The sequence below is a fragment of the Asterias amurensis genome, chromosome 21 (genome assembly GCF_032118995.1).
Source record: "Asterias amurensis chromosome 21, ASM3211899v1".
Lineage (NCBI taxonomy): Eukaryota > Metazoa > Echinodermata > Asteroidea > Forcipulatida > Asteriidae > Asterias > Asterias amurensis.
Window position 1 is genome coordinate 13283021 of NC_092668.1, and position 26566 is coordinate 13309586.

The 26566-nt window shown below is 38.7% G+C and overlaps 1 protein-coding gene across 1 annotated transcript in view; it reads left to right on the forward strand.

Moving 5' to 3' along the window:
* The window catches only part of LOC139952856 (disks large homolog 5-like), an 88159-nt gene that overhangs the window by 22593 nt on the left and 39000 nt on the right, over positions 1-26566 (forward strand). The window contains exon 3 of the mRNA XM_071952116.1: positions 13639-13698. Coding sequence (XP_071808217.1) covers positions 13639-13698 — 60 coding nt within the window. The remainder of the gene's footprint in view (positions 1-13638; positions 13699-26566) is intronic.

Consider the following 26566-nt stretch of genomic DNA (forward strand, 5'->3'; position numbering starts at 1 on the left):
AGAGAGAGAATTTTTTGTTTGTGATTAGAGATTTTTAATTTCTGAGCAGTTTTTCAGCAGACAACTTCGCCATGATTTGGTTTACCATCGATTAGACCCACCGGGCCCATTTTCAGAGAGATGCTCAAAAGCAGAAATATTGCTAAAACAATTTTCTGCAAAGCAGAAGTGGGTAGGATACCAGTCACAATTTGAACATGTGGCATGGTAATTTGGCTGGTAACCTTGTTCCTGTAAGCATAATTTGTTGTACTTCGCTACTTTTTGTGCTTTTAGCATGTCAAGCATCTCTTTGGAATTTGGTCCAGAGCCCAATTTCATGGCTCTACTTTAGAGGTCTGTGCCTCCACATTGGCTTGCTTTCTGTAAAAACATATTCATCAGTTAATTAGTAGAGACATAACTCATTTTGATTTGAATAATTTTATGCAAAATGATAAATTGGATTCAGGCAGACGGTTCCAGTCCTTCCGTTTTGTTTCATACTTATCTTAACAACAAGGCCAGAGGCATTTAATTCTCACTGCGACATCCCAGCTTAAATTTCATTGATTTTATAAGTGATGCTAGATTTCTTAAAGTTCAAATTAAATTGGTCGTCAATCAGATGAAGCGTGATTTATTACAAACGTAAATCCTTCGAACGAATGTGGACGGAAAGACTATCTGATAGCAATTACCGGGATAGGATAAGATTATAAGAAAAACAAGGTGGATCTTTAGGCAATTTCTTTAAAAGTAACATTAAAGGCACTGGACACTATTGGTAGTTACTCCAAAAAAAATTTAGCATAAAAACTTACTTGGTAACGAGTAATGGAGAGCTGCTGATAACAAAAACATTGTGAGAAACATTTCCCTCTGAAGTAATGTAGTTTCGAGATGGAAGTAATTTTCCACAAATTTGATTTTGAGACCTCAGAATTAGATTTTGAGGTCTTAAAATCAAGCATCTGAAAGCACACAACTTCCTGTGACAAGGGCGTTATTTATTTTGTTATTATCTCGCAACTTCGACAACCAATTGAGCTCAAATTCTCACAGGTATGTTATTTTGTGCATTTGTTGAGATACACCAAGTGAGAAGACTGGTCTTTAACAATTACCAAAGGTGTCCAGTGTCTTTAAAGATAGGGTCATAGATTTGTAAATACTCCAAAAATTAATGACCATAAAAACTTACTTGGTGAGTAGCACTGTCCAGCTGTTGATATAGTGTAATTCTATTTTGAGAAAGGATTCCCTCCATAGTAATTTGGTTTGGATAATTTTGTACCCTAAAACATTTTAAGCTGAGAATTGATTCATGCATGAACCGTTTCTCAGATTTATAGGGTTGGTGTTCGTCTGCAAATGTGGCGACTAGAGATAATTGAGAAAACCACATTTCTGATGCCAATGGCTTTTTAAAAGCGAGTCACTGTGAAATTGCTGCTAACAGTTTTATGAAAAGTCATGGTTTGAAAATATTTCGATATATTTCATTTTTTTGCTACATTCATCAAAACTATCTCTAGACAGCTTAAACATCAGAAATTCTAAACCTTAAATAGTTGCCTTTAATTTGTTAATATCCTGAAAATGTTCACAGCTTTACGCTTATCTTGTCGCATGCATGTAAAAATTAACACTTCATCCCGTCCGGCGAGTTGGCAATCATTTTAAATCAGATCATGTCTACGGTTGCCACGGCAACCCGACCGAAAAATGTTTCTTCCTCGCCACGGTTGTCAATTTCACAGCTGCGGGATTCCAGCTGATATCACCCAGACTAGAATTCTTTTGCTCGTTTATTTGATTTTTTTTTTTTTTTTTTTTTTTTTTTTTTACCATGCCCTGTAACTGACATGTATCCTGGCAGAAATAAAAATTTAGCATGATGAAACGCTTGCGGCGGAGAAAACCAGATTTAGTTTCAGGGATGGGGGAGATTTCTGACACCTGATTTTGCAGAGCATTTCAGCAGGAAAATATTTGTTTACAAATTTAAAGGCAAAGTATACCTTTGGTTTTTGGAACCGTTTGATTGTTTTAATCCTATAATATGTAGATGTGAACAATAAAAGTAAGTGGAAATGTCATTTTAAAAGATGGTTGTCGAAAACCATGCAGGAAGAATACTCTGCTTTGGAATGATTAACTGGTTCTTGTGGTTTTTTTTCGAGGATTTTGTGCGCATACTAACCAGGATTAATTTAATTGCAGCAATCAAAATTAAAGCAACTGTGATTATGGTATTCATAGACTTATTGATTGGTCTTTATGCACTCATCCTATGATCAACGAAAACACCGAAGATCAATGAAGAATATAAGTCCCTATAAGACCAGCCAATTAAAGAGTGGTCCTTAGTGACTGAAGCACCCGTCATTAGCAACAAGGCTTTTAACGGCCAATCGATGAAATGACCGGTCACTAAAAGCCTTCTCAACCAAATTAAATTTAAAGCCGGGAACAGTCCCAAGACAATCCATTCGGTCATTAGTGACCAAAAGACCAGTCATTAACAACCAGTCTTTAACGTCCCCAAATCTTGATAATGACCGGTCATTAACACTCACGAGCACAATCTCATATAAAATCATTAACCTCTTTTGTCTGCCTAATTAAAAAGCACTCTATTAATAGACCTCCTCGAAATGATTTTTTCAAGGAGTTCGGAGGAGATTGTATGACGAGCGATTTGCTCATCTTGCAGAAACCTGAGCAGGTCATTGATTTTTTAGTGGACGACAATAAGGCGCTTTCACCTGCCAGTGGTCGTCCTTTCTCAGAGGGATTTGCTCTCTCTATCTTCGGAGACCCAAGAGATCGATGCTATTGCATGAGCTAAACTTCTCGCATTTGTTACTTGTAGTTTCCAGAAGTAATTTCATCAGGTGATGTTTATGGATTCGCGATAGACTAACCGACCCCCTAGCATTTAAGCTCCAAATGGGTATATTTCATTCCCTAGAAGGCTCAGTTGGTAGAGCCCTGGCATGATAATCTGTAGGTCGTGGGTTCAAATCCCATTCCAGCCAATTTGTCTAACCCATAGAGTTATATATAAGAACTAGAGGGCACACTGGCCTATAAACGCGCTCCGGCATGCGCGCGCGGCCATTTTTTAAGTTTACAAAACTGGCATCTCACACCGTGTGCTTGTGCGGCCATTTTGTAAGTTGAACAAACAGCATCGCGTGAGCGCTCAATAAAAAAAAACCTCAAACGTGTATTTCATATTCTACGCGCGTGCAGAATGACGCGCTTGTCAACTTGCGATCCCGTGGCGTTTGTGCACGAAGCATCACTCGTGCGCCCTCTAGTTCTTATATTTAACTTTATGGTCTAACCCCAAACCTACCCCATTGGCCCTGTGGTATATTTCTTGATCTTTTCTTGGTGCGTACAATTTATATTTCAATTAACAACCAAGAACCTCTTGAAATAACCAACTCTAGCCAGACTACATACATGTAATGCAAAGATGACTAGCCTTCCAAAATTGTTATTATAATCAATAAAATACAACTTTGCAGGTTTTTGTGTAGACTGCAAGATCCTTATAATTCTTCAGCTAGCAGTCTGGTGCTCTCAGTTTTGTAACAGAATTGTATGATACAAGCCATGTTTACAAACAGGGAACAATACTTTCTTACGTGAAGGTTTTTTTATTTTTACTATAATGGTGTTTGCTTAATGGTAGTTTTCTTTTAATGTCTCACAGTGGAACCTCTTTATATAGTACAAAGAAATTATAGAAAAACTTATATTATAGAGCTGCTCCGTATGAATTTATCATTCATCAATCTTGTATAAGCGGAGAAGGATTTGATTAAGTCTTAGATTGATATTGACACAGGCCATTGTGAACGACGGCATCAAACTCGGAGTCATCTAACAATTGAATCATGATATAAAGGAAGACCTTGAGTGAGAGGGAAGCGTGTGTACTTAGAGAGCATCCGTCTTTACTCTGAGTATGGCTTTTAAGAGGTTTGGTGTTTTAAGGCTTAAAGGGGCGGTTCGAATTAGTGGGCGCCTTGAACTTCGTTCTTGGTAGGGCTGGTCATTTGCTGCTGATAGAGGGCACCCCTGTTTCTGATTTACGCACTGCCTTTAATCAAGATAATGTACAGTGTTTTGAGTAATTACCAATAGTGTCCTCTAAAGGGGCAGTTCGAATTGGTGAACTTCATTTTCAGTGGGGCTGGTCATCTTTTGCTGATAGTGATAGAGGGCACCTTCTTTTCCCAGTTTGTCATGGATTAGATGTTTGGCCTTAAAGGGGCGGTCCAACTTGGTGGACGCCTTGAACTTTGGTTTTGGTGGGGCTGGCCATATTCTGCTGATAGAGGGCACCTTCTAATAGAGGGTGTCTTGATCTGATAGTTTGTCATGGCTCAAAGTAAGAGGTTTGGTGTTCAGCCTTAAAGGTGTGGTATAAGATGTGGATGCCTCGAACTTCATTCTTGATCGAGCTGGTTATCTTCTGCTGATAGAGGGCACCCCTGTTTCTGGTCTACCTATATCTTGAATCAAGATAATGTACAGTGTGTGGCATTGGTCATACCCATATAGGAAAGTAGTAGATATTTGTTTTGGTGTTCTGAAGACTAAGGCAGTTTTTCCATGGGGCATGGAAGCTTTGCCGTTTTATCTTAGAAACATTTCTGCTTTTGTTTTGCCTTAAATGTTTTGAATCAAGATGAGGGACACTGCCCATCATTTGGTAACAGTATTGCTTCTGGCATTACTGCTGTATTTATTACTGAAGTTATACTGTAATATTTTTAAAATGGAGATGTTATCAGAACTTGCTCTTGCTGAGAGATTAACTGATAAAAATGTTGCCCCAATCTCCTTTCCCACTTACTGTCATGCAAAGCTTTAAATCAGTGAGTGGGTCATAGGAGAAAACTAATATACCTCGACGACGCTATCCCGTTGTGTAAGTTGAACATTCATCTGGTCGTATCTAGACAAACATCTACGAGTGAAAGCTGTGTCAGTGTGCTTTTGGAGTGCCTCATTGTCAGTAGTTGCGAATCTCCACGGTTCTGATCCAAGGCACGCTCCTACGTTATATGCATTCCAGTGATTAAACTTCAAGAGTTATGTACCATCACTTCATGATGTCTAACAACGAACGCAGACCCGTGTGACCCGTTCCCGCGAGGGTTTAATTAATCTGGGCTCCGTCGCGTGTACACGGTTTTTCCCGGCCGCTCGATAATAACTTAGAGGTGGTTCGTGCTCTTGCTCTGGGGCTTGAAACACAGAAAATAAAACTGAGACAAATTATTTAGATACCAGTGCGGAGTCTCGGCTGGTCGGTTTTTTTTTCTTCTCTTTTATTCAGACATTACTGGAGATGTTTTCTTGATAGATCAAGCTTGGAGGGATCTTCAGTGTTAACATGGAGAAGGTTTTAAGAACTGTGTTGTCTGGGTCTGACGACTTGAGGAGAAGTTTCTCCCACGAGATCGGCTGGCGGATCTTCAAGAGGATTTACAATTTTTTTTTTTTTTTGGTGGCTGCCGTCGCGTCGTTGGGTGTGATTCACATGTCTTGTTTTGCAGCAGAGAGAAGTTGCAGGATCTCGTCTCCAGCAGAGAGAGCTGAACATGGCACTTGATTTCCCCTCGGATAGAAAACTCTTGTGTGTTCGTTGATGGTGTTATTTAAAAAGAACGTGAGAGCAACCTGCGGAAATTAATAACTGGGTGAGAGTTATTTGACGTGGTGTTTCGTTGGATGTAGTAGTCACGTAGGTGGACGTGTTGTTGATTTCTGTTTCATCTTCTCAAAAGGTCATTGCTCTGAGCTTCTCCACAGGTGCGTAAATTAAATAACTTGGTGAGAATTCTAAGATGTGATGTTTCGTTGGATGTACATGTAGTAGTCACGTTGGCAGACATGTCGTTGATTTCTGTTCATCATCGTTGGTATTTAGCATCTTCCGACAGGTGCTTAAATGCTTGAGAGAAAAGTGTTTGGGATTGCGTTTCTGTTTTGTAACAGAATACCGCACATTTGTAAAGATTTTTCTCGTTGATGTGGAATATATAATTCGTCAACCTTGTCTCCCTTCATGATCATAGAGGCCCTGTGGATGAGGTTGAGATGAAATTGAGTTTATGTGGAGTCTCCGGACTCTCTCCAGACTCGACAGAGGCAGGTGGTTTAGCGGAGGGTTGGAAACTAGCCCTGGTGCGACTTAACATCAAGAATTTCTGTTTCTTCGTTTATGTTTATTTTATTTATATGTTTAAAGGCAAAGGAAACCTATGCTTCTTTTAATAACCGTTGGATTGTTTTAAAATCCTATACAAATGTAAACAATTAAACTGACCTGTGAAAATTTCATCTAAAAAGGTGGTCGCGTTTTTGAGTTGTCAACGAAAATTGGGAAAAAAGGTTAAGGGGAAAGCAGACAGATAGTTCAGTTGGATTACTAAGTGTTGTGGGTATCTTCATTGAAATGTTGATGAGGCATTGTTGATACGGAGTCCATCTTGAAGAGTAATTGACGCTGATATAACTTGTTTTGAAGTTCCTTTTTTGTGTTCATGATTTACGTAAGAAAAGGTGAACCCAATTTCAAATTCTCTCTCGGTGATCACGACGCCAGAAATGGAAATTCTGAAGATGACCAAAAAACTGAAAACTCATCATCCAAATGGACTTTTCATTCTCCCTTGTGGATACGATGCACTGTTTGTCGTGCGAATCAGAAAAAGAAGTTTTGAAAATTATCCGCGAGGATTATGAAATTAGTGAATAATGCACCGCGGTATTCCCTTAGGAAGAGCATTGTTCGTACGACTTTGCGTTTGGAATACTCATGCGTATTCCTGTCCGGGATTATAGTTTCCAAGGTAATTGTGTGAAGTGGAGAGAGAGTCCTTACCATTCTGACTTAGAGTTTTCAGTTGCCCCGTTCTTGTCAAGAGGGACATCTTTTGAGATTGCCTTGTCTTTTTTCAAGGCACTGGACATCATTGGTAATTTCTCAAAATAATTGTAAGCGTAAAAAACTTACATGATTAGGTGCAATGAAGAGCTGTTGATTGTAAAAAACATAGTGAGAATGGCTCTCTCTGACGTAACGTAGTTTTTGAGAAAGAGGTAATTTCTTACTCGAAAATTAAAAGTTTTCCGGCCTGAAAGCCTTTTATTAGGCGTACAGTATGAAGGCATGCAAATTTGTACAACAAAAACTACTAAACATTTACTTCTAACCAAGTAAGTTTTTATTGGCAATAATTGTAAGAGTGATTACCCTTCACTTTAAATTAAAGGCAATCCAGGGTTTTTTATCTTGGGTCAGTTCAAAACTCATTAACTCTTTCCTCGGTCCGTAATCTCCCCAATTCGCAGTCCTGTAATCCTCCCCTTAGCATCGATGCCTCCAGGTACCCAAGAAACAATCACCTCCAGAAGAAGTCCTTTTTTTCTGAAATGGATGTGAATGGAAAGCAGGAAACCATGGCAACCAGTCTAGGTTACTGTCTAGATGTTGTAGGAAATGCATAATGTGCCTGTGTGGATACTGCAGGCATGTAAACTTCTTAGCTGTATGGTTGATTTGCTCTTTTTGTTTTTACATGCTATTTTGAAACTCTATTTTTGCAGTGATGAGGTTACATTTTCGGAAAGATGTAATGTAGTGGTTCTCCTCATATGTAAGAGTTTTACATTTTAGACCAATTCTGAACATGTTATGTAGTTGAATAATACCAAAATGTAAGATTCAGATAAGAAATGCTTCAAAAGAATGTACAATTTGGAACAATTAATTATTATGAGGTTTGTTTATGCCAATGTTGTACTTAAAGCCAATGGACACTTTCGGTAAACAGTATTGTTCAAGGCCCACACTTCCATGTATCACAACTTACAGTATAAAATAACAAACCTGTGAAAATTGAGGCTCAATTGGTCATCGGAGTCGGTCGAAAATAACGGGACAACCAACCCTTGTTTCCGCACATTTTTCTGGTCATGACATGTGTTTAAAATAAATAAATTTATAATTGTTTTAATGTTTTCTCAAAAAGTAAAGCATTTCATGGAAAAATACTTCAAGAGAAGTCTTTCACCATTACCTTCTGTAAACCCTGCAAGTTATTTGTAAATCTGTGACTTTTTTTGTTCTGTTCCGAAAGTGTATCATGGCTTTAAACCCTGGAGTTGTGTGTCAATATATGTACCATGTATGTTTTATCTGACCGTAGTCTGTGATAATGAAACAACGTTGACGTATCGTATGCGGTTACCCTCTCTCAGCTTGTGGCTCGGTCAAGTCATTGATGATTAATTATCTACCGTAGTAACGACTGCTCTCATTGTCAGCGTGTATCATCAACCAACAACTGATTACCAGAATACAGAATGACTCAGGACTCGAACTTAGTCCGATTCTAGCGTGTAGTGTCCGCATGCACTGTGAACTCCCCGTGTTTGTCCTGAAATGAGCAGAGGACGTTTTTGTGATCAGAGCCATTGCATGGATTGCTGGCGATCAGTAAGTGTGCACCAGTGTAAAGCAGGAGGTGATGACTCCCCGTATTTGTGGTAATTAGAGACGTACTGGATTTACTCTCTGATCCCCACAGCAACACTGCATCTTTGTTGTCTTAGATTTTATTTATATATCTGTGGAAAGCAACATCTCTGGACTATAAGACTAAGATAAGAGACAACTACATCTTTGTTGTCTTAGATTGCAAGGATTTTATTTTGAACTCTGTGGAAAACAACATCTCCTGGCGTAGGGTAGGTGACATCTACATGTATTGTAGACTCCACGTGTTGGTCGTAAAATAACTTTTGTCGAAAGAAATTGAGTTGAGACGTGGATAGACATGAAAATTTGGCATAAATAATCACCGACTTATGGAGGGTTTATCTGAGTAATGAGAACTATGCTTGGCCACAATGGGACAGTTCTCACGTCCCACATGCCGGCCACCTATGACCTCTCGGACAAAATGGGCGTCAAGTGGAACATGGAAACCCGATACAAAATGGCCGCCAAATGGCCGAGTCTTTCATTTCTACAGCGACTTCCAAAGCGCAGACGGAAAGGTAAGGCTAGTGTTTTGTGAAAGCAATGTATGACGTGTTAATGCATGCAACACCAGTTTCTTGTTCGAAAGCCACCGACACTGACACACGATACACTAGGATTTAGTCTGTCATCATTTTGTACAAGTAAATGTTCACAGTCCTATTTAAGCTTGTATTTTCATCAGTTTCTTGCAATTGAGGCTTTGCTTGGTGAGGTATCAATAAATATTAGGTTTGCGGGAATACCATGTGTGTATCTACTTTAGAGAAAGATGATATTTAGACAGGCCTTATTGGTGCACACTGAATGCTGATTATAATAGCAAATCTTGATTTTTGAGTTGCAATTGAAACACTTTGTGAAGCATTTTGCTCCGCTTTACAGGGGAAATCGTTCACTGTACTTGCTGGGTAGATTTATTCTTTTGAGAATTCGTCTTGCCTTATCTTCTACTACATGTACTAGCGCTGAAAAATCTACTTACAAAGTATAAAGCAAGCCATTAAGTTCTTAAAAGAATTGATTCTACCCAGCAAGTTTTTTATGCAGGTTAAGGAGATCTTACAAAATAGTCAGAAAGTTAGAGACGGTGTTCACGTTGTATGTGATCAACCAAAATTAAATGACATAACGAACCTGTGAAAATTTATGCTTGATCCGCAAAGTGTGATTCAGGAGAAAATACAATGTAGTGAAAAACCATGCTCAATTTTCAGCAGTGAACATGTTGTCCTTATTTTGTTGCAGCTGTTGCGTTTTTTTATTTTTTTTTAATATAGGTTGTTGGAAATAGTTTTCTGACATATTAATTTTAGAGGGAGATATTTCACTGAATTTTTGTTGTTGTAATACGAACTTTATAACCAGTAAGCTTTCAGATTAAAATAAGACATTTTTATCCCTACCAATTCTATATAATACCTTTGAAATAACTGCAAGTCAGTGCAGTATTTAATTCATAAACAATTCCAGCATAACTGTTATTTTCTTCAATTTGGCGGGTAATTAATCTCCTTTGAAGATGTGACGGGTCTGAAAAGAGCCGATTTGTTTATTAGTAATTCACCCAGCGTGCCGCAATCGTGATCATCGTCGGGAGACTGTACTTAAGACGTTTAAAATTCCTAAACTGTATCCAGATAATAGTTTAACCCTTTAGAGGCCATAGCGGCCACAAGCAGTTTCAACCAAAAGTTAAGTTTTTCTATGGAAAATGCAAATTTAGATTAGAGTTCATAATCTCACATTAGGGGATATGTTTAATTAAAACGTTAAAAAAATATCACACAGCGACCGCAAATAAAGACAAGATTTGACCTTCCATTCATATAAAGAGGTCAAACTTAAGGTCATGTCCAGATAAGAAATTTTCCAATGTTGTGTATTAACTTTACAGTATCCCAAGTTTCTAAACACAAAACTAAATTTTCTGTTTCATGTTGTTTCTGTTGGCATTTTGACTGTCAAAATTTGATTAAAGATACATGTATGAACAATATTGGCAATGTATGGGTGGTTTGTGATGATTATACGGGAACAAATGGTCTCTAAAAATGGTTTAAAATACTGATAAAACAAGTTTACTGTAATTTTGAAATATTCATTTTCTTTAAGGAAAAAGTACAATGGCTTCATTAGCTTGTTCAACTGTTTCCCGTCCCAAATGCTGTACGTACTTTTTCATTTAACGTATCCAGAGTTTGACGGTGAACTTAATGGAAAACTCTCCCACTCCAAGAGTTGTTACACTCTATTTATCCAGCCGACTATCAGCAAACACTACTCGCTAGTATTTTATCTCGTTCAGATGCGTCGAATGTCTGGAGTGTTCAAGAGCCTGGAACATTCATTAAGGGAAATCTGAAGATAGTGGGATGCAAACATTTCAAGTTGGAATAGCAGTGAATGTTTTAAGCAGAAAGTTGTTGCTAAATCCATCAAAATCAAACTGCATGGTCTGTTTGATTCTGTTGCATTAGTCAGGCCTGATACTTCATGGAGGCAACGAGGGCGATTGCCTCCGTTGCCCGTGGTCATTGTCTTGGTGCCCTTGAAATGCTACAGTACAAATTTACAATTTCCTCATAGGTGCCCTTTGCCAAAGAGAAAATGCCTTGGTGCCCTTGCCCTTTCAAAAACGAAGCATTATTATTCACCAACATTATTTTTCAATATATTAAGTTTATGCATTTGAATAAACACTGTAGACATGATAGACATGAGAAGTTGTTTGGTTGTGAAATAACTGACCCAGTCATAAAAACACTCAATTCCGGCCACTGGCCAATGGCTATTTCAAAGCCCTGTTCCGACCATCCAATTTAGAATTTCCTGTTTTTTTCTCTCGCCATGTCAGAACAAATAACATCACATTACAGTGCTTACTTCATCTGAGATAGATTTTGTTTTCCTCGCTCCCCGGCACGACACGTTCTTGGTCAACCCTGGTTCGTGTGGACTATTACTTAATTAGTGAGCTAATCACCGCCTCACAGATTTCGACCGACTTTCTTTATCACAACCGCGAAGAAGGAGAACAAAAAACTTGCTTGGATTCAGCCATCGGCGAATAGAAGAAAAGAAGAAAAAAAAAACAGCCGCTGCGGAATTTAACAAGAAATTGATTATTTTCCTCAATACTTTTCGCGCTATTAGTACAAAATGGTTGCCCTCCGGTGCTGGAAAAGGGAAGATAAAGTAGACATTTTGTCACTGTACACAGCAGCTCCTGTTCAGTTTTGTTTTTCATTTGTTTGTTTATTTGTTTTTTAATCTCTCTCTAAAGTATTGTTTTTGTTGGTAAAAGTTACAGAAACATTTTTATTTTTATAGAATTTATCAACAAAAAACAAAAAATCATGTTTTTTTTTTGCAAATTTGTTATTTAAATCAGTTGCCTCTGTTGCCTCAATGTTTGTCTGCAAATCCAACGAAAAAACATTCTATGGAAATTTTGAGGTTTCGTAAGAATTGTCAGGAATCAGGACATGTCTGCAAATAGCATTTACAAATGCAGATTCTCAATGTACAAAATTGGGAACCAGACCATTTTCCCCTCAGTAAGGCCTTGATTTGAATGCATTGATTTCAATACCAGAAACCAAAGAAAGCCCGCCAAAACAAAATGTCTAATTAATAGAAAAGTCAATCTGTTAAACCCAAGTCGACACAAACGGTGCGTTTGTTGAAACCGCATTCTGACGTAAAACAAACTCGTTAATAAACAAATTTAATTGGAGAGCAATTCATCACCCTCAGCTCAATGACAAACAAATCCATGTCGGACTAATCACTTTCTGAAATAATTGAGTCGAAGCGAACTGCTGCTAATGAATTGCGGAGACGAGATTTCCCACACACGCCGAAGAGCTTACATTGTAAATGGTGCTTTCATATACCAGGGCACCCACGCGTGGTTTCACTTCTATTAGCAACAAAAAGTAAGCAATTACAGTAGCAGGAAAATCCATGTTTTAAAGCTAGGGTCATAGATTGATTTTGTCAAAGTAAAATTTCTGGTCTACATGTACGTCACTCATACATTACCTATAGAGCGAATAACTTCATTTGCATTATTTTCCTAGGCTGACGGGCTAATGGTTTTACCAGAATTAGAAAAAAAAAATGAAATAAAATGTATACTTGCTGAATGCTGATTTATAGAAAAAGTTACAAAAGAAAGGTACAATAAGAATCACATGTGAAAGTTTCAGCTGAATTTACATGTAGTTTCTACATGTACTTGCTGAGAAATGTAATTGTTCATGGCACAATATGCTGCAAAGCCCTTCTCCTTATGATAAAATGCATTGGGTTCTTTACTGTATATTACACAACACACGGGACCTAGAACTTTACGTCCCATCCAAAGGACGCAGAAAATTTTTGTTCTTGCTTTAAAGGACACAAGTGGCACAACCGGGACATCTAACCCACCTCTGCTGATCAGAAACGCCAGAGTCTGGTGTTCTTATCCCGCTTGGCCACGACAATAAAATTGTTGGTAGTAAAACAAGTTCATTCTTGTCTAATTACATTAGTTTTTCCTTCCGTTGTAACCACAGTTTCCCATCACCAATTTTGTTTGATTAAAGTCGTTGATCATTGTAGAGAAACTGACACTTTCATGTTCACACAGCCATTTTATTGTCTAACTCTGAATGGCACAAAGAAAGCATGTTCTTAGTTCTCGTTTCCAAAACCACTCAACCGAATCAACTGATAATTTCACAAAACCACTCAACCGAATCAACTGATAATTTCACAAAACCACTCAACCGAATCAACTGATAATTTCACGGATAATACACTGGAATTGGACATCAAGATTTTGAACAATGGAAGGCTATCAGGATATCAACAATGGATTAGGACATCAGCGGTTTTCATATTTTTTTCCTTTAATAATCATTACTTTTGAAAAAATACTGAAAAGTACAAATCCAGGTTGTTGGATACTGAAGGAAAACTCTCTTCCAACAGAATTTAGAAATCCTACTCAGATATTAAATTTGGGGGGAAAATTCAAAATTTAATATAAGAAGTATGTTTGACCATGCAATTCATTTTCATTTCTTCAGGCTCATCGCAATCAACGGTGTCTTCCTACACCTCGGAGTCGGACGTTGAAGACCCAAGAAGTAAGTCATAAAATGCTTCCTTGAGATCCCAATCTCCTTTTCTTACTAACATTTCAAATTGTTCAATATTCGATTTGTTTTGTGTGTGTGTGTGTGTGAACATGCACTGTACATGTAACTTTATTGTGTTTGTTGTGTTTTTTCTGCGTTTGTTTGTTTGTCTGTGTTCAAATCTCATCAAACGTCACCCGGCTGATTGACTTGTCTACAAGGAATCTCAACCACCAATGGATAGAGTACCGTAACACGCCCATGTACCCAGCTGCTCACAAAATCACCCACAATGAGCACCCAGACGTTCCCCACAGCACCCCCTTGATCAACCCTGAGTTTCGAAGGCAATATGGATACTTCCCTAGTCTATCAAAAGCAGACAATACAAAAGTGAACCAAACACGTCAATAACAGGCCAGAAAACACCCCCCCCCCCTCCTTCTTTGCAAACCAGTTCTTTCGACGTCCGCCTTCTTTATCCCAGTTCTTGCCTGACCTCTCTGTGAAATTCACTTGGGGGAAAGCTGTGTCAACTCGGAGACCATCCCTGGAGGAGTTTCTGCGAATCATGTTTGTTTGCATTTTCCAGAAATAACAGGTTGTGCCTGGATATGAGATAACAGGGAGGGGAACATGACCCTAGATTAAAAGTGCAAGGCCGGATTGTGAATGATGTCAAGGCGGTATAGAGGACCTTTCTTGTCGGGATGTCAACCTTCCTCGAAATGAGTTCTTTATTCAATTTCATACTTTTTGCCTCAGACGAGTATGTACGTGCTTGGTTCAGACACTCGTGTGGTGCGTATATAGAAGCTAGTTGAGTATTGCTGGCTGGTCAAACTTTCCTCTAAGGTAGCCCAGCAGGCTCATCAAAAATCAGTGACCTACATGTAGCCTTACTTTTACATGAATGTATTGGGTGCTAAGTGTTTTGGATTCCGCAGGGCTTGACTTAAGCTCTGGTGTGTCTGATCAGCAGAATGGGGGTTTGAGTTCCGATCTTGACACTGGTGTCCGTGAGCGAGATACTTTACCATGATTTCTGTGTCTTTTGGATGGGACATGAAGCTTATGATCCTGTTTACTAGGATTGATTTATGCACGTTATAAGACCCAGAACACTTTATAATATACCATGGAAGAGAAGTGGTTAACCCTGGTGTTTCTGGTTTACAAAAGAAAGCACTCTTGTTAACAGGGTCCCTCAGGCTTGTAAGGTACAGTGATCAAAATCACTCATGAGGCATTCTCGTTTTCATACCAGAAATATGCATTGTACATTATGCGATAAAGTTGAAACTTGGTAGAATGTTAGATACTGGCAAGTTCTTGTAAACTGTGAACTGACGTCATCACATTATTTGATCATGATTTTTTTCCATTTTTGCAACTTTAAGTCATAATTTGCTATCTGAACATGGTATAATTCAAATTATTTTTTTAAATAGGCTGCATTGGTCATAACTGCTGTGATGGCAAACAAAATTCAAATTCAGTGGAGAAATTTGAAACTGTCATTAACGAATTAGCTCTGCATTTGTGCACAAATGCAACCATGTCTAGTTCTCATTGACTAGCTGCAAACCAAGCCACGAACACCTTTCCTGTTCATCTGCTGCCCCCTCCCCCAAAAAACCAAAAAAACAAACAAACAAACAATAACAACAACAACAACAGCAAATATCCACAGTTTTCATACCAGGACTCTATTTTTATGGCTTATTCTATAGACCCTGTTTGTTATATTTTGTTTAAACCCTCTGCTAGTAATTTGGTACTTAACAAATTAGCCTCATTTTGTACATTTCCATGGTGATTGGAAAATATCCTCCATTGTGAATGAACTGTTTCTTTTAGAATACTGGTAAAATTAATCACATTAAAGTCGGGAAAAATGAATCGTCTGATCATTGCCAGTCATATCACAAAAACAAACCATATGATAATATCAGTGTCATCCAGACGCCTTGGCGAGAAAGGGGAATAAATAGAAAATTTCCCATTAAATATATAAAAAGCCATTACACCCAAATGGGTAATGGATGAACGTTGCATAAAAAAGAAATGATTTAGTTCCTGCGAGTGCGTGGTTGTCTCTGATCAGAAGGTCGTATTTTAGAAATTTATTTAGGCCAAGGGCAGATGGTGTTTTATGCCAGTGCACGTCTCAACCGATATCAATATTTTCAAAACGTAATAGCTTTTTTTTCTTTTTAAATACGGGGATGACGGGTTGTGCATGAACTGGAATAAAAGAGTGTTTTAGGCTGAAGGTCTTTTGCAATACAGCTGACACGTTTACCGTCCACAAAATCGTGTCTTTTTCAATGTTTTTTAAAAGGTGTAAGTTGTCCCCGGGAAGCCAGATAAATGTCAAGCCTGAAAAAAATATAGAGCCATTGAGAAAAAGAAAAGAAAAAAAAATTGTCTAAAATGTTTTGCATTGATAGGTTTAATGTGTACATAAAACTAAGTGTTGGATTTACCGCTCAAAAATTAATTAAATAATTTGGAAATTTGCATAACTAGACCCTGGGAAAGCAAGGAAAATAAAAAGCCATTAAAAAAAAAAGGTTTTCGTAAACATTTTGTTCATGCATTGACAGTTTTAATGCGTACATAAAATTGAAGTGCATCCTTTACAATGTTGTGGCGGGTTTTTTTTTTTTTAAGTGTTAGGTTTACCGCTCAAAAATAAATTTAAACAATTTGGACATTTTATGAGCGGTTGGTGGATTCAGATGAAACTGCAGGCAATAAAAGCAAGACTTCTTTTGTGTTTGTCGCCAGGAATCCAAAATTGTGAAGTACTTTCTTTGCCTGAAATTGAATGTGTGGGTTTTTTACTACTCCTAAGTAAAGTAGTACCACTGTGGAAAAAAAGGTTGTTACACTATCAATCTTTTCTTTGAATGAAGTCTGATTGTAGACCCCCCCCCCCTTCTGGCATTAGTGTCATATGACAGGGCTGCTGTCAATCCATGGTTTCAACATTTTGGAAGTTGGATTCCTTGTGAACACCATTGACACCTATTTTAACTTGAGTGAAGCCCAGTTCATTATTCCTGCAAATGCTTCGTGCGAAGCAAAATTTGACATCACAGCTCTGTTTTTGCTCAGAATGTTTCGCAGGAGTTCAGGGGTGTGTTTTGGCGGCGGTAACCAAAAACTGTTTCGGTTGTTTGTCGTTGGTTCTGCCAACCTAGTTGTGAGCTCGGTTACCGTTTTGGTTATGACGTCAGAAACAATTATTTGTTACAGCCGCCGAAACGCACCCCTGCACTTCTCAACCATTTCTCAACTCAGATTCCGAATTGTTTATTGTTAATTTGTGACGTCGAAATTTGCATCGCGTTCGCAGGAAGTATAAACCGGGCTATAGAGATTTGTAAATGTTCTCCATTTTCATGAGAACTCCATCTATTGGAAAATGAGAGGATCGGAGGACTGAATTTGACCTTGGATGTTGAAGTCTCCGCTCTAATGTATGTGACTGTCTAAGCGTGCACGCATCGTCAAAATTGCTCACTTAACGGTAACGCATTTAGAAGGTGACGACTCAATATGAATTGGGTCACTGAGGGCAGGTTTTTTTTATTAGCAAACGTTTGGTCAAATTTGGAAGGTAATTTTTTTCTTTTGAAACAGCACCCAACTTGTTTATTGAGAAATGTAACAATGACTTTAGTTTTGTAAAGATTAATTTAATTGTAAATTGTTTATGTTGTTTTATTTTAAGTGTCCCCCCCTTATTTCCTTAATTGGGGCAAATAAGACCTTCATTTGGAAGTGTCTGTTTTAAACAAACAGGTTGAGCAGACCTTGTTCTGACCAAATGTTGAAGTGGCATTTCTTTTGACCATGTTTTGTGTGATCCACTGTAACACATGAAATAACAAACCTGTCAAAAATTTGTGCTTCATCCGTTGTGTGAGTCATGTGTTTAAAATGGAAGAGCCTGTCTTTTGCAAAATGAAAATGGCTTTGCCCTCTCAAATATGAAATTTCAGGCTGCATTTCACACAAAAATGTGTTATTGGTAACAACATTTGTTGTGTATACCACCATATAACACAACCAACTTAAAGATGAAGGTTTACATTAAAGACACTGGACACTTTTTGTAATTGTCAAAGACCAGTCTTCTCGGTTTGTGTATCTCAACATATGCATAAAATAACAAACCTGTGAACATTTTAGCTCAATCGGTCGTTGAAGTTGTGAGATAATAATGAAAGAAAAAAAACAACCTTGTCATACGAAGTTGTGTGTTTTCAGATGCTTGACTTCGAGACCTCAAATTCTAAATCTGAGGTCTTGAAATCAAATTCGTGGAAAATTACTTCTTTCTTGAAAACTACGTCACTTCAGAGGATACTATCAACCTCTCCCTGTGACTCGTAATCAAGAAAGGTTTTATGCTAATAACTATTTTGAGTAATTACCAATAGTGTCCACTGCCTTTAAGTTGTACAAAAACCTTCTCTTGATTTGAAGTTTTTCATTTTCCTGCCCCCCTCCCCAAAAGAAATCAAAGCCTTGACTTTCATTATCATTATTCGACATTGCTACGTCAACGTCTGAGGTATTGTTAAAGTTCAACCAGAATCTATTTGTCGCCCGTTGTTTTAGTAACAGCTGGTACGGGTCACTGAAATCTATCACCGCACGTTCGTAGACTTTGAACCAAATAAAATGTGTTTCCAGGAACATTGTTCTGTTGCTGTCTAGAACAGGTCAACCAGAGTCAAGTGGTGTCAATATTTTTCCTCCTAATGGTAACGGAATACAAGTGAGTAAGACATAAGATAATATAAAAAAACATGAGGACATAATTATTGATGGTATCATTTTTAGGAATGAAAAAACAAAAACAAAAATAGAATTTTTGTGGTGGTCTGCACAATGATTGCATTAGGTATTTTCATTATTCACACATATTTTTAGTACCTTGATGTAATGAGTGAGTTTGTGCTGTTGAACTTATATTTCAATGGGGACTGTTTATTATTGGTCAATAGATGGCGCCAAGCAATTGCTGCCTCTTTGTTCAGTGACAAGATGACTTTTAGTTTGTTGTCAACAGAGGGGGCTATTGCTTTTCACTCGGCAGAAGCAAGCAATGTACAAATGATTATGTACATGTGTGTTGTACTTGAATTATGCCCTGTACATTTAAGAGTGTTGGGTTGTACAGGGTTAACTGAGTTAGTCTAAGCTGTATATAATAATTTGTAAATCATTTGTACCAAATGTTTTATTTTATTTTTTACCTGATTTTGTTATTTATTACTTATTTAATTATGCCTGAAGCCTTTCTCAGATTCAAATTTCTGGGGTGAACATTTGTCTCTTTCTCTAAAATTACATAACTTCAAAGAGGATTGTTTGAACATCTGTTCCAGATTTTTTGGCAATATCTCAAAAACACTACCACCCTTTTTAAAAGAAACTTTCACAGGTTAGTTACATCTAGTTAGGATAAACACAATCGAACAGTCCAAAAGCTAAAGGTATACTTTGCCTTTAACAGAAAGCTTTGAATCCTACAAGCAGACAGTTTATTTATTTATTTATTTATTTATTTATTTTTAAAAAATGCCATCGCAGCATATCCGCCTAATTGCGACATAATGACAGTGTTGTCACAATCTACTCTACCTAATTTACCAAGATGAAAGCTCAATCAACAAATCCCTAAATGAGCTGAGCCAAGACTATTGATTTTAATTTGCTTTGTCTTTCATTAATCACGCTGAAACCTTTAAGCATCCATTGGGGAAGACCTTTAGTGGCCGTGCCATGACCAGTCTCCCTGAAACTCATAGTCATATGGTTCAATGACCGGAACCAGCCCATTCATCCGAGTCGACCATCTCATCACAATCACCTGTAGATTTTTGTCGAAATAATTGAAGCCCAGATCGTCCGACCTCGTCTCGAGTTAGTCCGATTTTCTCAGTACGGGGTTGGGGGAAATTGATTTTCTTGTTTAATGAACGCAAATGGCACTCGTTGTAAAGATTTGTCCTTCGTATCCATGCATTCATCTACTCGTATTGTAACGTAGACAGTTGGTATATTGGATTAGAAAACCAATTTTCCTTTGATGGAAAGGTCGGAAGGCATCCTCTGCTTTTAAAGAGATTTGTAGCTCGGGAGAGTTTTTATGAAAGGGTTATTTACAAACAAGTGTAATGATGACGTCTGGTGGTCCCTGACAAACTGGCACAATCTCTTCCAGGGCTTTGAATCCAGGTCTGAGGCCAGTGATTGAAGCGACGGGACAAGTTTGGTGCTCTTGTGTTTATCAATTGAATAACAATTGAGAGAAGCAATCTCGTTGCCTGTACTCAAAAGCTTCCTATAGACATTTCTGTTCCCCAACCAATCCTGATTCGTTTGTTTTTCTTTTTGTCCTCATCTCCCGTACAGGGCTCTGTTCTTAGTATAGTGCTATATAAATGCCCAGTATTATTATTATTATTTTGATAACAAGTGTGGCATGTCGTGGCTGAGTGGTCTACATGTAGTTCACCCAATCCAAGCTCTGGTGTTGTCAGCAGCCGAGTGTGGGTTCGAATCCATGACTCTTGTGCCCTTGAGCAAAGCACTAACCTCATATTTGCTAATAGCGCAGTAAGCACAAAATATCAGCTGTTAAACAGCTATAATGAAATTGGGTCCTGTTCGTAACGGACTTTGATATCATGATGTGAGTCGAATTTGCTGGAATCAGTACTGCTAAGACGAATCAACTGGTTGAGTGGTAGCCTGCATGTGTGGGGCCAAGCTAACCCACTTCCCAATGGTTCACCCACATAACTCAATGACATAGTGTTTTCGATTGACCGTATTTCTAACAGCAAGAGGGCGCTGTCAACAGTGAATTTCCTTGCATCACAATTACAGCATTCTAGTTCACGCGTCCCAAGGAAAATTTTCCTAGAGTTGTTCCGCTCTTCTTGCGACTATTATACGACTTTAATTCGCTCAGTATCTGCACACATTTTTTGTCTAACAACCGCCAGTGGAAATTCAGCGAAACTAGGGTATATACAGGTTAGGGGGGAGAAAAAAAACATCTGCTTCGGAAACACAAAACAAAAATCCAAGCTTGCGTCGGCATCTCGGGTTCCCCAATCACTCGAATTTGTCTGGTGTCCTCAAGGGCTGAAAAGTCTTAACGTAATTCCTCGGCAACCGGCCATCACGATGAAATTACAGCTCGTCGTTCGAGGTTCGATGAAGGAAGATACTATTCTTGCACGGGGCAAGAAAGGAAAAACTTCTTCTTCTTTTTTCCTGATCTGAAGTTTATTGGATGGAGGATGAGGCACAAATTGGACGACGTTGGATCTCATTGCAAAGTGATGGTTAGAGATTTAATAACCGACTTTCCACAGGGCAAACAAGGACAAGAATTGCTTTTGCTTTCTCTTCCTCTTGTTGTAAAAATGTGAAGTGTTTTTTCTTTCTTGGGACAACTTCATAGCGCTGCTTAACGCAGGCCTGTATGCTTTGTTTTGAAAAGGGCAAGGGCACCAAGGCATTTTCTCCTTGGTAAAGAGCAATGATCAGGCAAGGGCACCAAGGCAATGATCAGGGGGCCTGGAGGCGATCGCCTCTGTTGCCTCTGTAAAGTATCAGGCCTGTTATAACGGTAAGCAAATATTTGTGCTTACTATAGCAGAAGATTTGCTTAAGCGTTAGCGTATTTCACGGGTTAGCAAGAAAATGAGTAGGCAAAAGCTTTTGAGTCCACCATGGAATTGCATTTGCTTTGTCATTCATTTCCGTGCAGTAAGCACCAGAAGCATGCCTTTTCGTGTTTTTACGGTTAGCAGCGCTATGAAAAGGAAAATCGCACAGTAAGGACAAAATCGGTTGTTTTAAGCAGCTCTATGAAATTGGGCCCAGGTCTGAAGTTGATTGGAGTGCGGATAAGCTGAAAAATAAATTTGCAAAAGTCAGCGATGGTAGGAAACATGAACTATCTTCCACGGGGCAAAACAAGAGAGTCTCTCACGCTGACGTCTCGAGTTTGTCTCACAGGGTTCTCTGGTTTTTCATTTAAGTTAACCAGAAGAAAGATAAAGCCACTAATTTCTCGTCAAATTGCAATGTCATCAACTTGGAAATGGAAACTTTTAGACCGAGGGGCAAACTAAAACAAGAGATCTCATTACGATAACATTTATTACTTTTTTGAGGCGGGGGTTTTGTGTCGGGTTTGGAAGTTTATCGGCAACTGTATTATTATCGAGAAGATTAAACCTGCAGTTTCGTTTGGGAAGTTAGTGACGGTGATGTTTTTTTGTCCGGAGGGCAGAAAGGAAATGTCACGACCCATTTTTAGTATGGATGAGGTTATTTTTGGTTGTTCCGAGGCCTCAAAATTGTCTTATAATGTAGTGTTTTTGAATACCCGTGTCAGTGTTATGCTGATTGTCCGCAGGGGGGCGAGGGAATATTTTAATAGTCTTTAGCGATTGTTTGGAGGGAGGGTTACATTTTAAAAGAAGATGAACATTTCGACAGTCTGACAAAAAACTTAATTTTTCTTGAAGTTTCATAACAATCTGAGAACAGGGCTTAAATTTAGGGGGTGGGGAGATCCAGAAGACTGTATGGTCTTGTTCAGGAAAGAGCCGTTTTATTTAACAAAGTGTTGTTTCTTGTTTTTGTGAAGTCTGCCCTTGGATAAGGAAAGAGTGTTCGATATTGAACATTATATATCTCATAATGAATCTGTAACGTGTGTCAAATTTATGCTCTTGGAGCTTTCAAACCATTAATGTGTGATGTTGGAATCATTCTGTAAATCAGTTCCTAATTTCATAAAATTGGTAAGCCTGTAAATATCTTGCTTCAAGTTGAAATTGGTTACCAGCCAAAACGCCGTGTTATTCACATTGCTTTGACTGGTGCCCTGCAACTTCTTTGCTGAGCAAAAATGTCCTGCTTAATAGCTTCATGGAATGGGCCTTTGGCGTTTCATTTTTATAACAATTGCCTATAACAAATTCTTATTCATGCTATAAACCTCGCAAAACTACATAAATGAGAGACGGTAGGAGGTTCGTTAACATGAACACAGACCCCCTGACAGAGCGTTTTCGCCCACAGATATTTTGTTGTGGAGCTTATATCAAGTACCCTACATCGAACAGGGAATTAGCGATGGGGGGGGGGGGCTTTTCATTGGATCATAATCCAAATTATTGCCGTGGGTCACGTAGAGCTAAGTCACTTGCATTTTTTTCTTCATCAGAAAATCCGTTTAGTTGGTGAAAACATTTGAGATAGGCGAGGGGGAAATATTATTTATCGTAATCTCGTCGTTTGAAAGTCTTCATGTTGATGTTCTGTTGGGGTTGGGGTTGGGGTTGGGGTTGGGGTTGGAGTTGTTTTCCTATGAGGTAATTATGGATTGTGTTTTTATTTGTCAAGGTAATGCTGATTTGAAGGGAACATTGTCAGGCCTGTATGCTTTGTTTTTGAAAGGGCAAGGGCGCCCAGGTTTTTTCTCGGTAAAGGGCACCCCTATGAGGAAACTTAAAAATTCTACTGTAGCATTTCAAGGGCACCAAGGCATTGACCAGGGGGCATGGAGGCAATCGTTTGTTGCCTCCGTGAACTATCAGGCCTGCTACATGTAGTTCCTACAACTCACTACCTGCTTCTGCCGTTGTAGCCCAATCAGCCCAGGCTTTCAAATCCAGAATTCATAAAAAATTTATGAACATGCCCCATCTCACAATTTATTAACTCTACAATCCCGGCCAAAATGCTTGGGCCACCCATTCCTAACGTTCTATATAAAACAGTTCCCTCTGCACTTCCCATTCACATTCAAAACATTTGTCCCCTGCCCCCCCCCCCCCCCCCAGTGTTGACTGTAACTCAGAACACAATCGGCAATTGGAACCAACATGAAAGGGGGCAGGGGGGGCCAACGAGATATGGCCGGGATTTTAGCTGTAGTTTATCCCTACTACTAGCTTCTTGTTCACTGTAAGTTTAAAAAAGATAAAGAAAATCATCTTCGGCAATACTAATTTTTATCAGAGATGGCGAATGCAGATCCTAACACCATCCCCCAGAGACCACTGGACAGTCACCAAGTCACTCGGTGACATCACCACTCTGCCGGCTCCGAGCTTGTATCCTGACACCGTTTAAATATTCATGAAATAAACCCTTGTGACATCAGAGACCTGCTGCGCCCTCGGTAATAAATGTACATGCTCTCGCGTTGCGTGCTCCCAGCGGACTCGCGACCAATCAGGTTCTTGAGGTTTTTTATCGCCGACACTTCTGGGAGAGGGTCTTGATGATGAGGGAAAGATGGTTGAGATGAATATTTTATTGGTAGGGAAAGAAGCTTGCAGTTGGAGTGAAAACTGATAGTCTGTGGATTAGGTATTTGGCAGATTATGGATGGAAGTTTATGCAATTATTTTGCATGAGGTGTGAAATTTTGTTCTTGTTAAGTTTTTTTATTTATAAAAAACACCCCTTGAAATTTGGTGAAATATGGTTATGATGTATTTTTTTTCTGCCTCATGTTTATTCATGAGATGGTTTTGACATATTTTCTGCCTCATGTTTATGCATGAGATGTGGTACGGGGCTTCATCTATGAGGTAATGTAAATTTGTATTGGAACTTAGCTAAGGGCACCCAGGCCTGACACTTCACGGAGGCAACCAAGGCGATTGCCTCCATGCCCCCTGGTCATTGCCTTGGTGCCCATGAAACGCTCCAAATGCACAATTCCCTCATAGGGTGCCCTTAACCAAGGAGAAAATGCGTTGGTGCGCTTGCCCTTTCAAAAACGAAGCATACAGACCTGGGCACAACAACAAAAGCGCCGCAGCAGTTGCTGTGGGTTATTTCGGGGCCTGCCCTCTAAAAGTGATGAGTTCATTAAACCACAGGGGTAGAATCAAAATCATTCTTTAAAACGATTTATCAGCACATCCTGTGGGTTGAGATGAGTTCATTTCTCCAGACTCTTACAATTTCATTATCCGCAGCTCCTTCCGAAGGAGATTCACTTTGGGGAATCCATCGCAGGTTAATTATATAACAAAAAGGGGAAAAATAATTTTGGTTCGAGCTCGGGAAAAACCTCCAAAGAGTAATGATAGAGGTGTTGGAGTAATTACGTATTGTAACACTTTCAGTTGGACTGTTAGCGGGAGGCAATATGGTGGCGATGATTAGTACTCGTCGATCCAGCCTTAAAGAGCAGGTCTCGATGTAAGATAGTTTTGAAAAAGAATGCGTTAATTCCTGTACTCTTTTTTTTTCAAGAATAAGCAATGAACCTGTCAAATCTGATTACACGTAGGTTATCATGCACACGTATACAAGAAATTAAATAGTTGTGATTTACTTTTTGTAATTTTTTTTTATTGATAGTATTTGTTTTGTATCATTGTATCTGATCCATTCCAACAGAATAGAATTGAACTCTTCAGGGTTTATTCTGAATGTTTTCTACTCTGTGGTTATCTTCGGTTTTCAAAGCCCTACTGTGCAATCTTGGGCATTCTAAATGGTTTTCTCTTGATGATATTTGTGAATTTCATCTTAAGACGTCCTGCCCCCCCCCCCCCCCCCAAAAAAAAAAAAAAAAAAAAAACTGAAAAAAAAACTGAAAAAAAAAATTAAAATCTAAATTTTTTCAATATTATTATTTAATTTTTTTGCATTTCGGCCCTAATTCGTTATATCGGCACACAAATTGCATGTACTGGCCCGATGCGATAGCTTGTGAATGAGGGAGAACCTTTGGTGTATTATTAGAAACCGTTGTTATCCCTTTAACGCTGCAATTCCAACACCAAATTATCCTTGAGCGAGACACTTTGTGATTGAACCGTTGATGCTTTTTTCTCTCGTTGAGGATCTACGGACACATAAGGCTTGGGGTGGTTCGCGGTGAAGGGGGAATGGTTCTTGTGTTTGATTAGTCCACAAGACCCAATGACAGCTGTTTAATAGGTCGGTTTATTATCAAGGAGTTGCTTCAAGGTAGAGGTAGTCCGATTGGCCCAGTTACTATGGGCAATGAGAAATCGATCGCTTGTGTTACAGGGTTTTTATTCCTTTTGTAGATCAAGTTTTTTTGCCATTACATGAATCCCTACCCACTGTGAATGAAGATACATGTATGTAATATAGTTTACCTTTAGAAGTTTCAGCTTCATTAGTCGTCAAGTTTTTGAGAGAAAAAAATGTGAACATCACAAAGCAATGTTTTCAAGAGAGTTGCCTAAATCTATGTACATGCTGAAAAAGCGCACAATACTGCTGTTAAAACAACTTCTGATACTAAGCAAAAATAGCAAGGATACCAGTCAAAGATAGAATATGTAACATGGTATTCTGGCTGGTCACCTTACTCTGGTAAGCATAATGTTGTTGTGCTTAGCTGCCTTTGTGCTTTAAAGGGCAGCTCTATGAAAATGGGCCCACGGATTTGAGAGACCATCAACTGTCTTGAGAAAGGGAGAAGAGTGGCCAGGTGTATTTGTTCTAGTTGTGTCAAACTTCAAATGAACTGTCAACACAAGCAGGTCATATCAACATAGGGTTCAAATGTTTGTAAACAACATTCCGCCGTATACATTTACTTTTCAGGGTCCAATTGCAGAGAGCTGCTTAAGCACAAAAGGCAGCTTAGCACAACAGATAGCGCTTAGGCAGGAAATATTATGAGCCACCAATTTTCAGTTATAAGCAAAAAGTAAGCAGGATACCAGTAACATATTGTACGTGTGACATGGTATTTTAGCTGGTAACCTTGTTCTAGTAAAAGCATAGTTTTATTGTGCTTATGTGCTCACATGTAAGTAGTTCT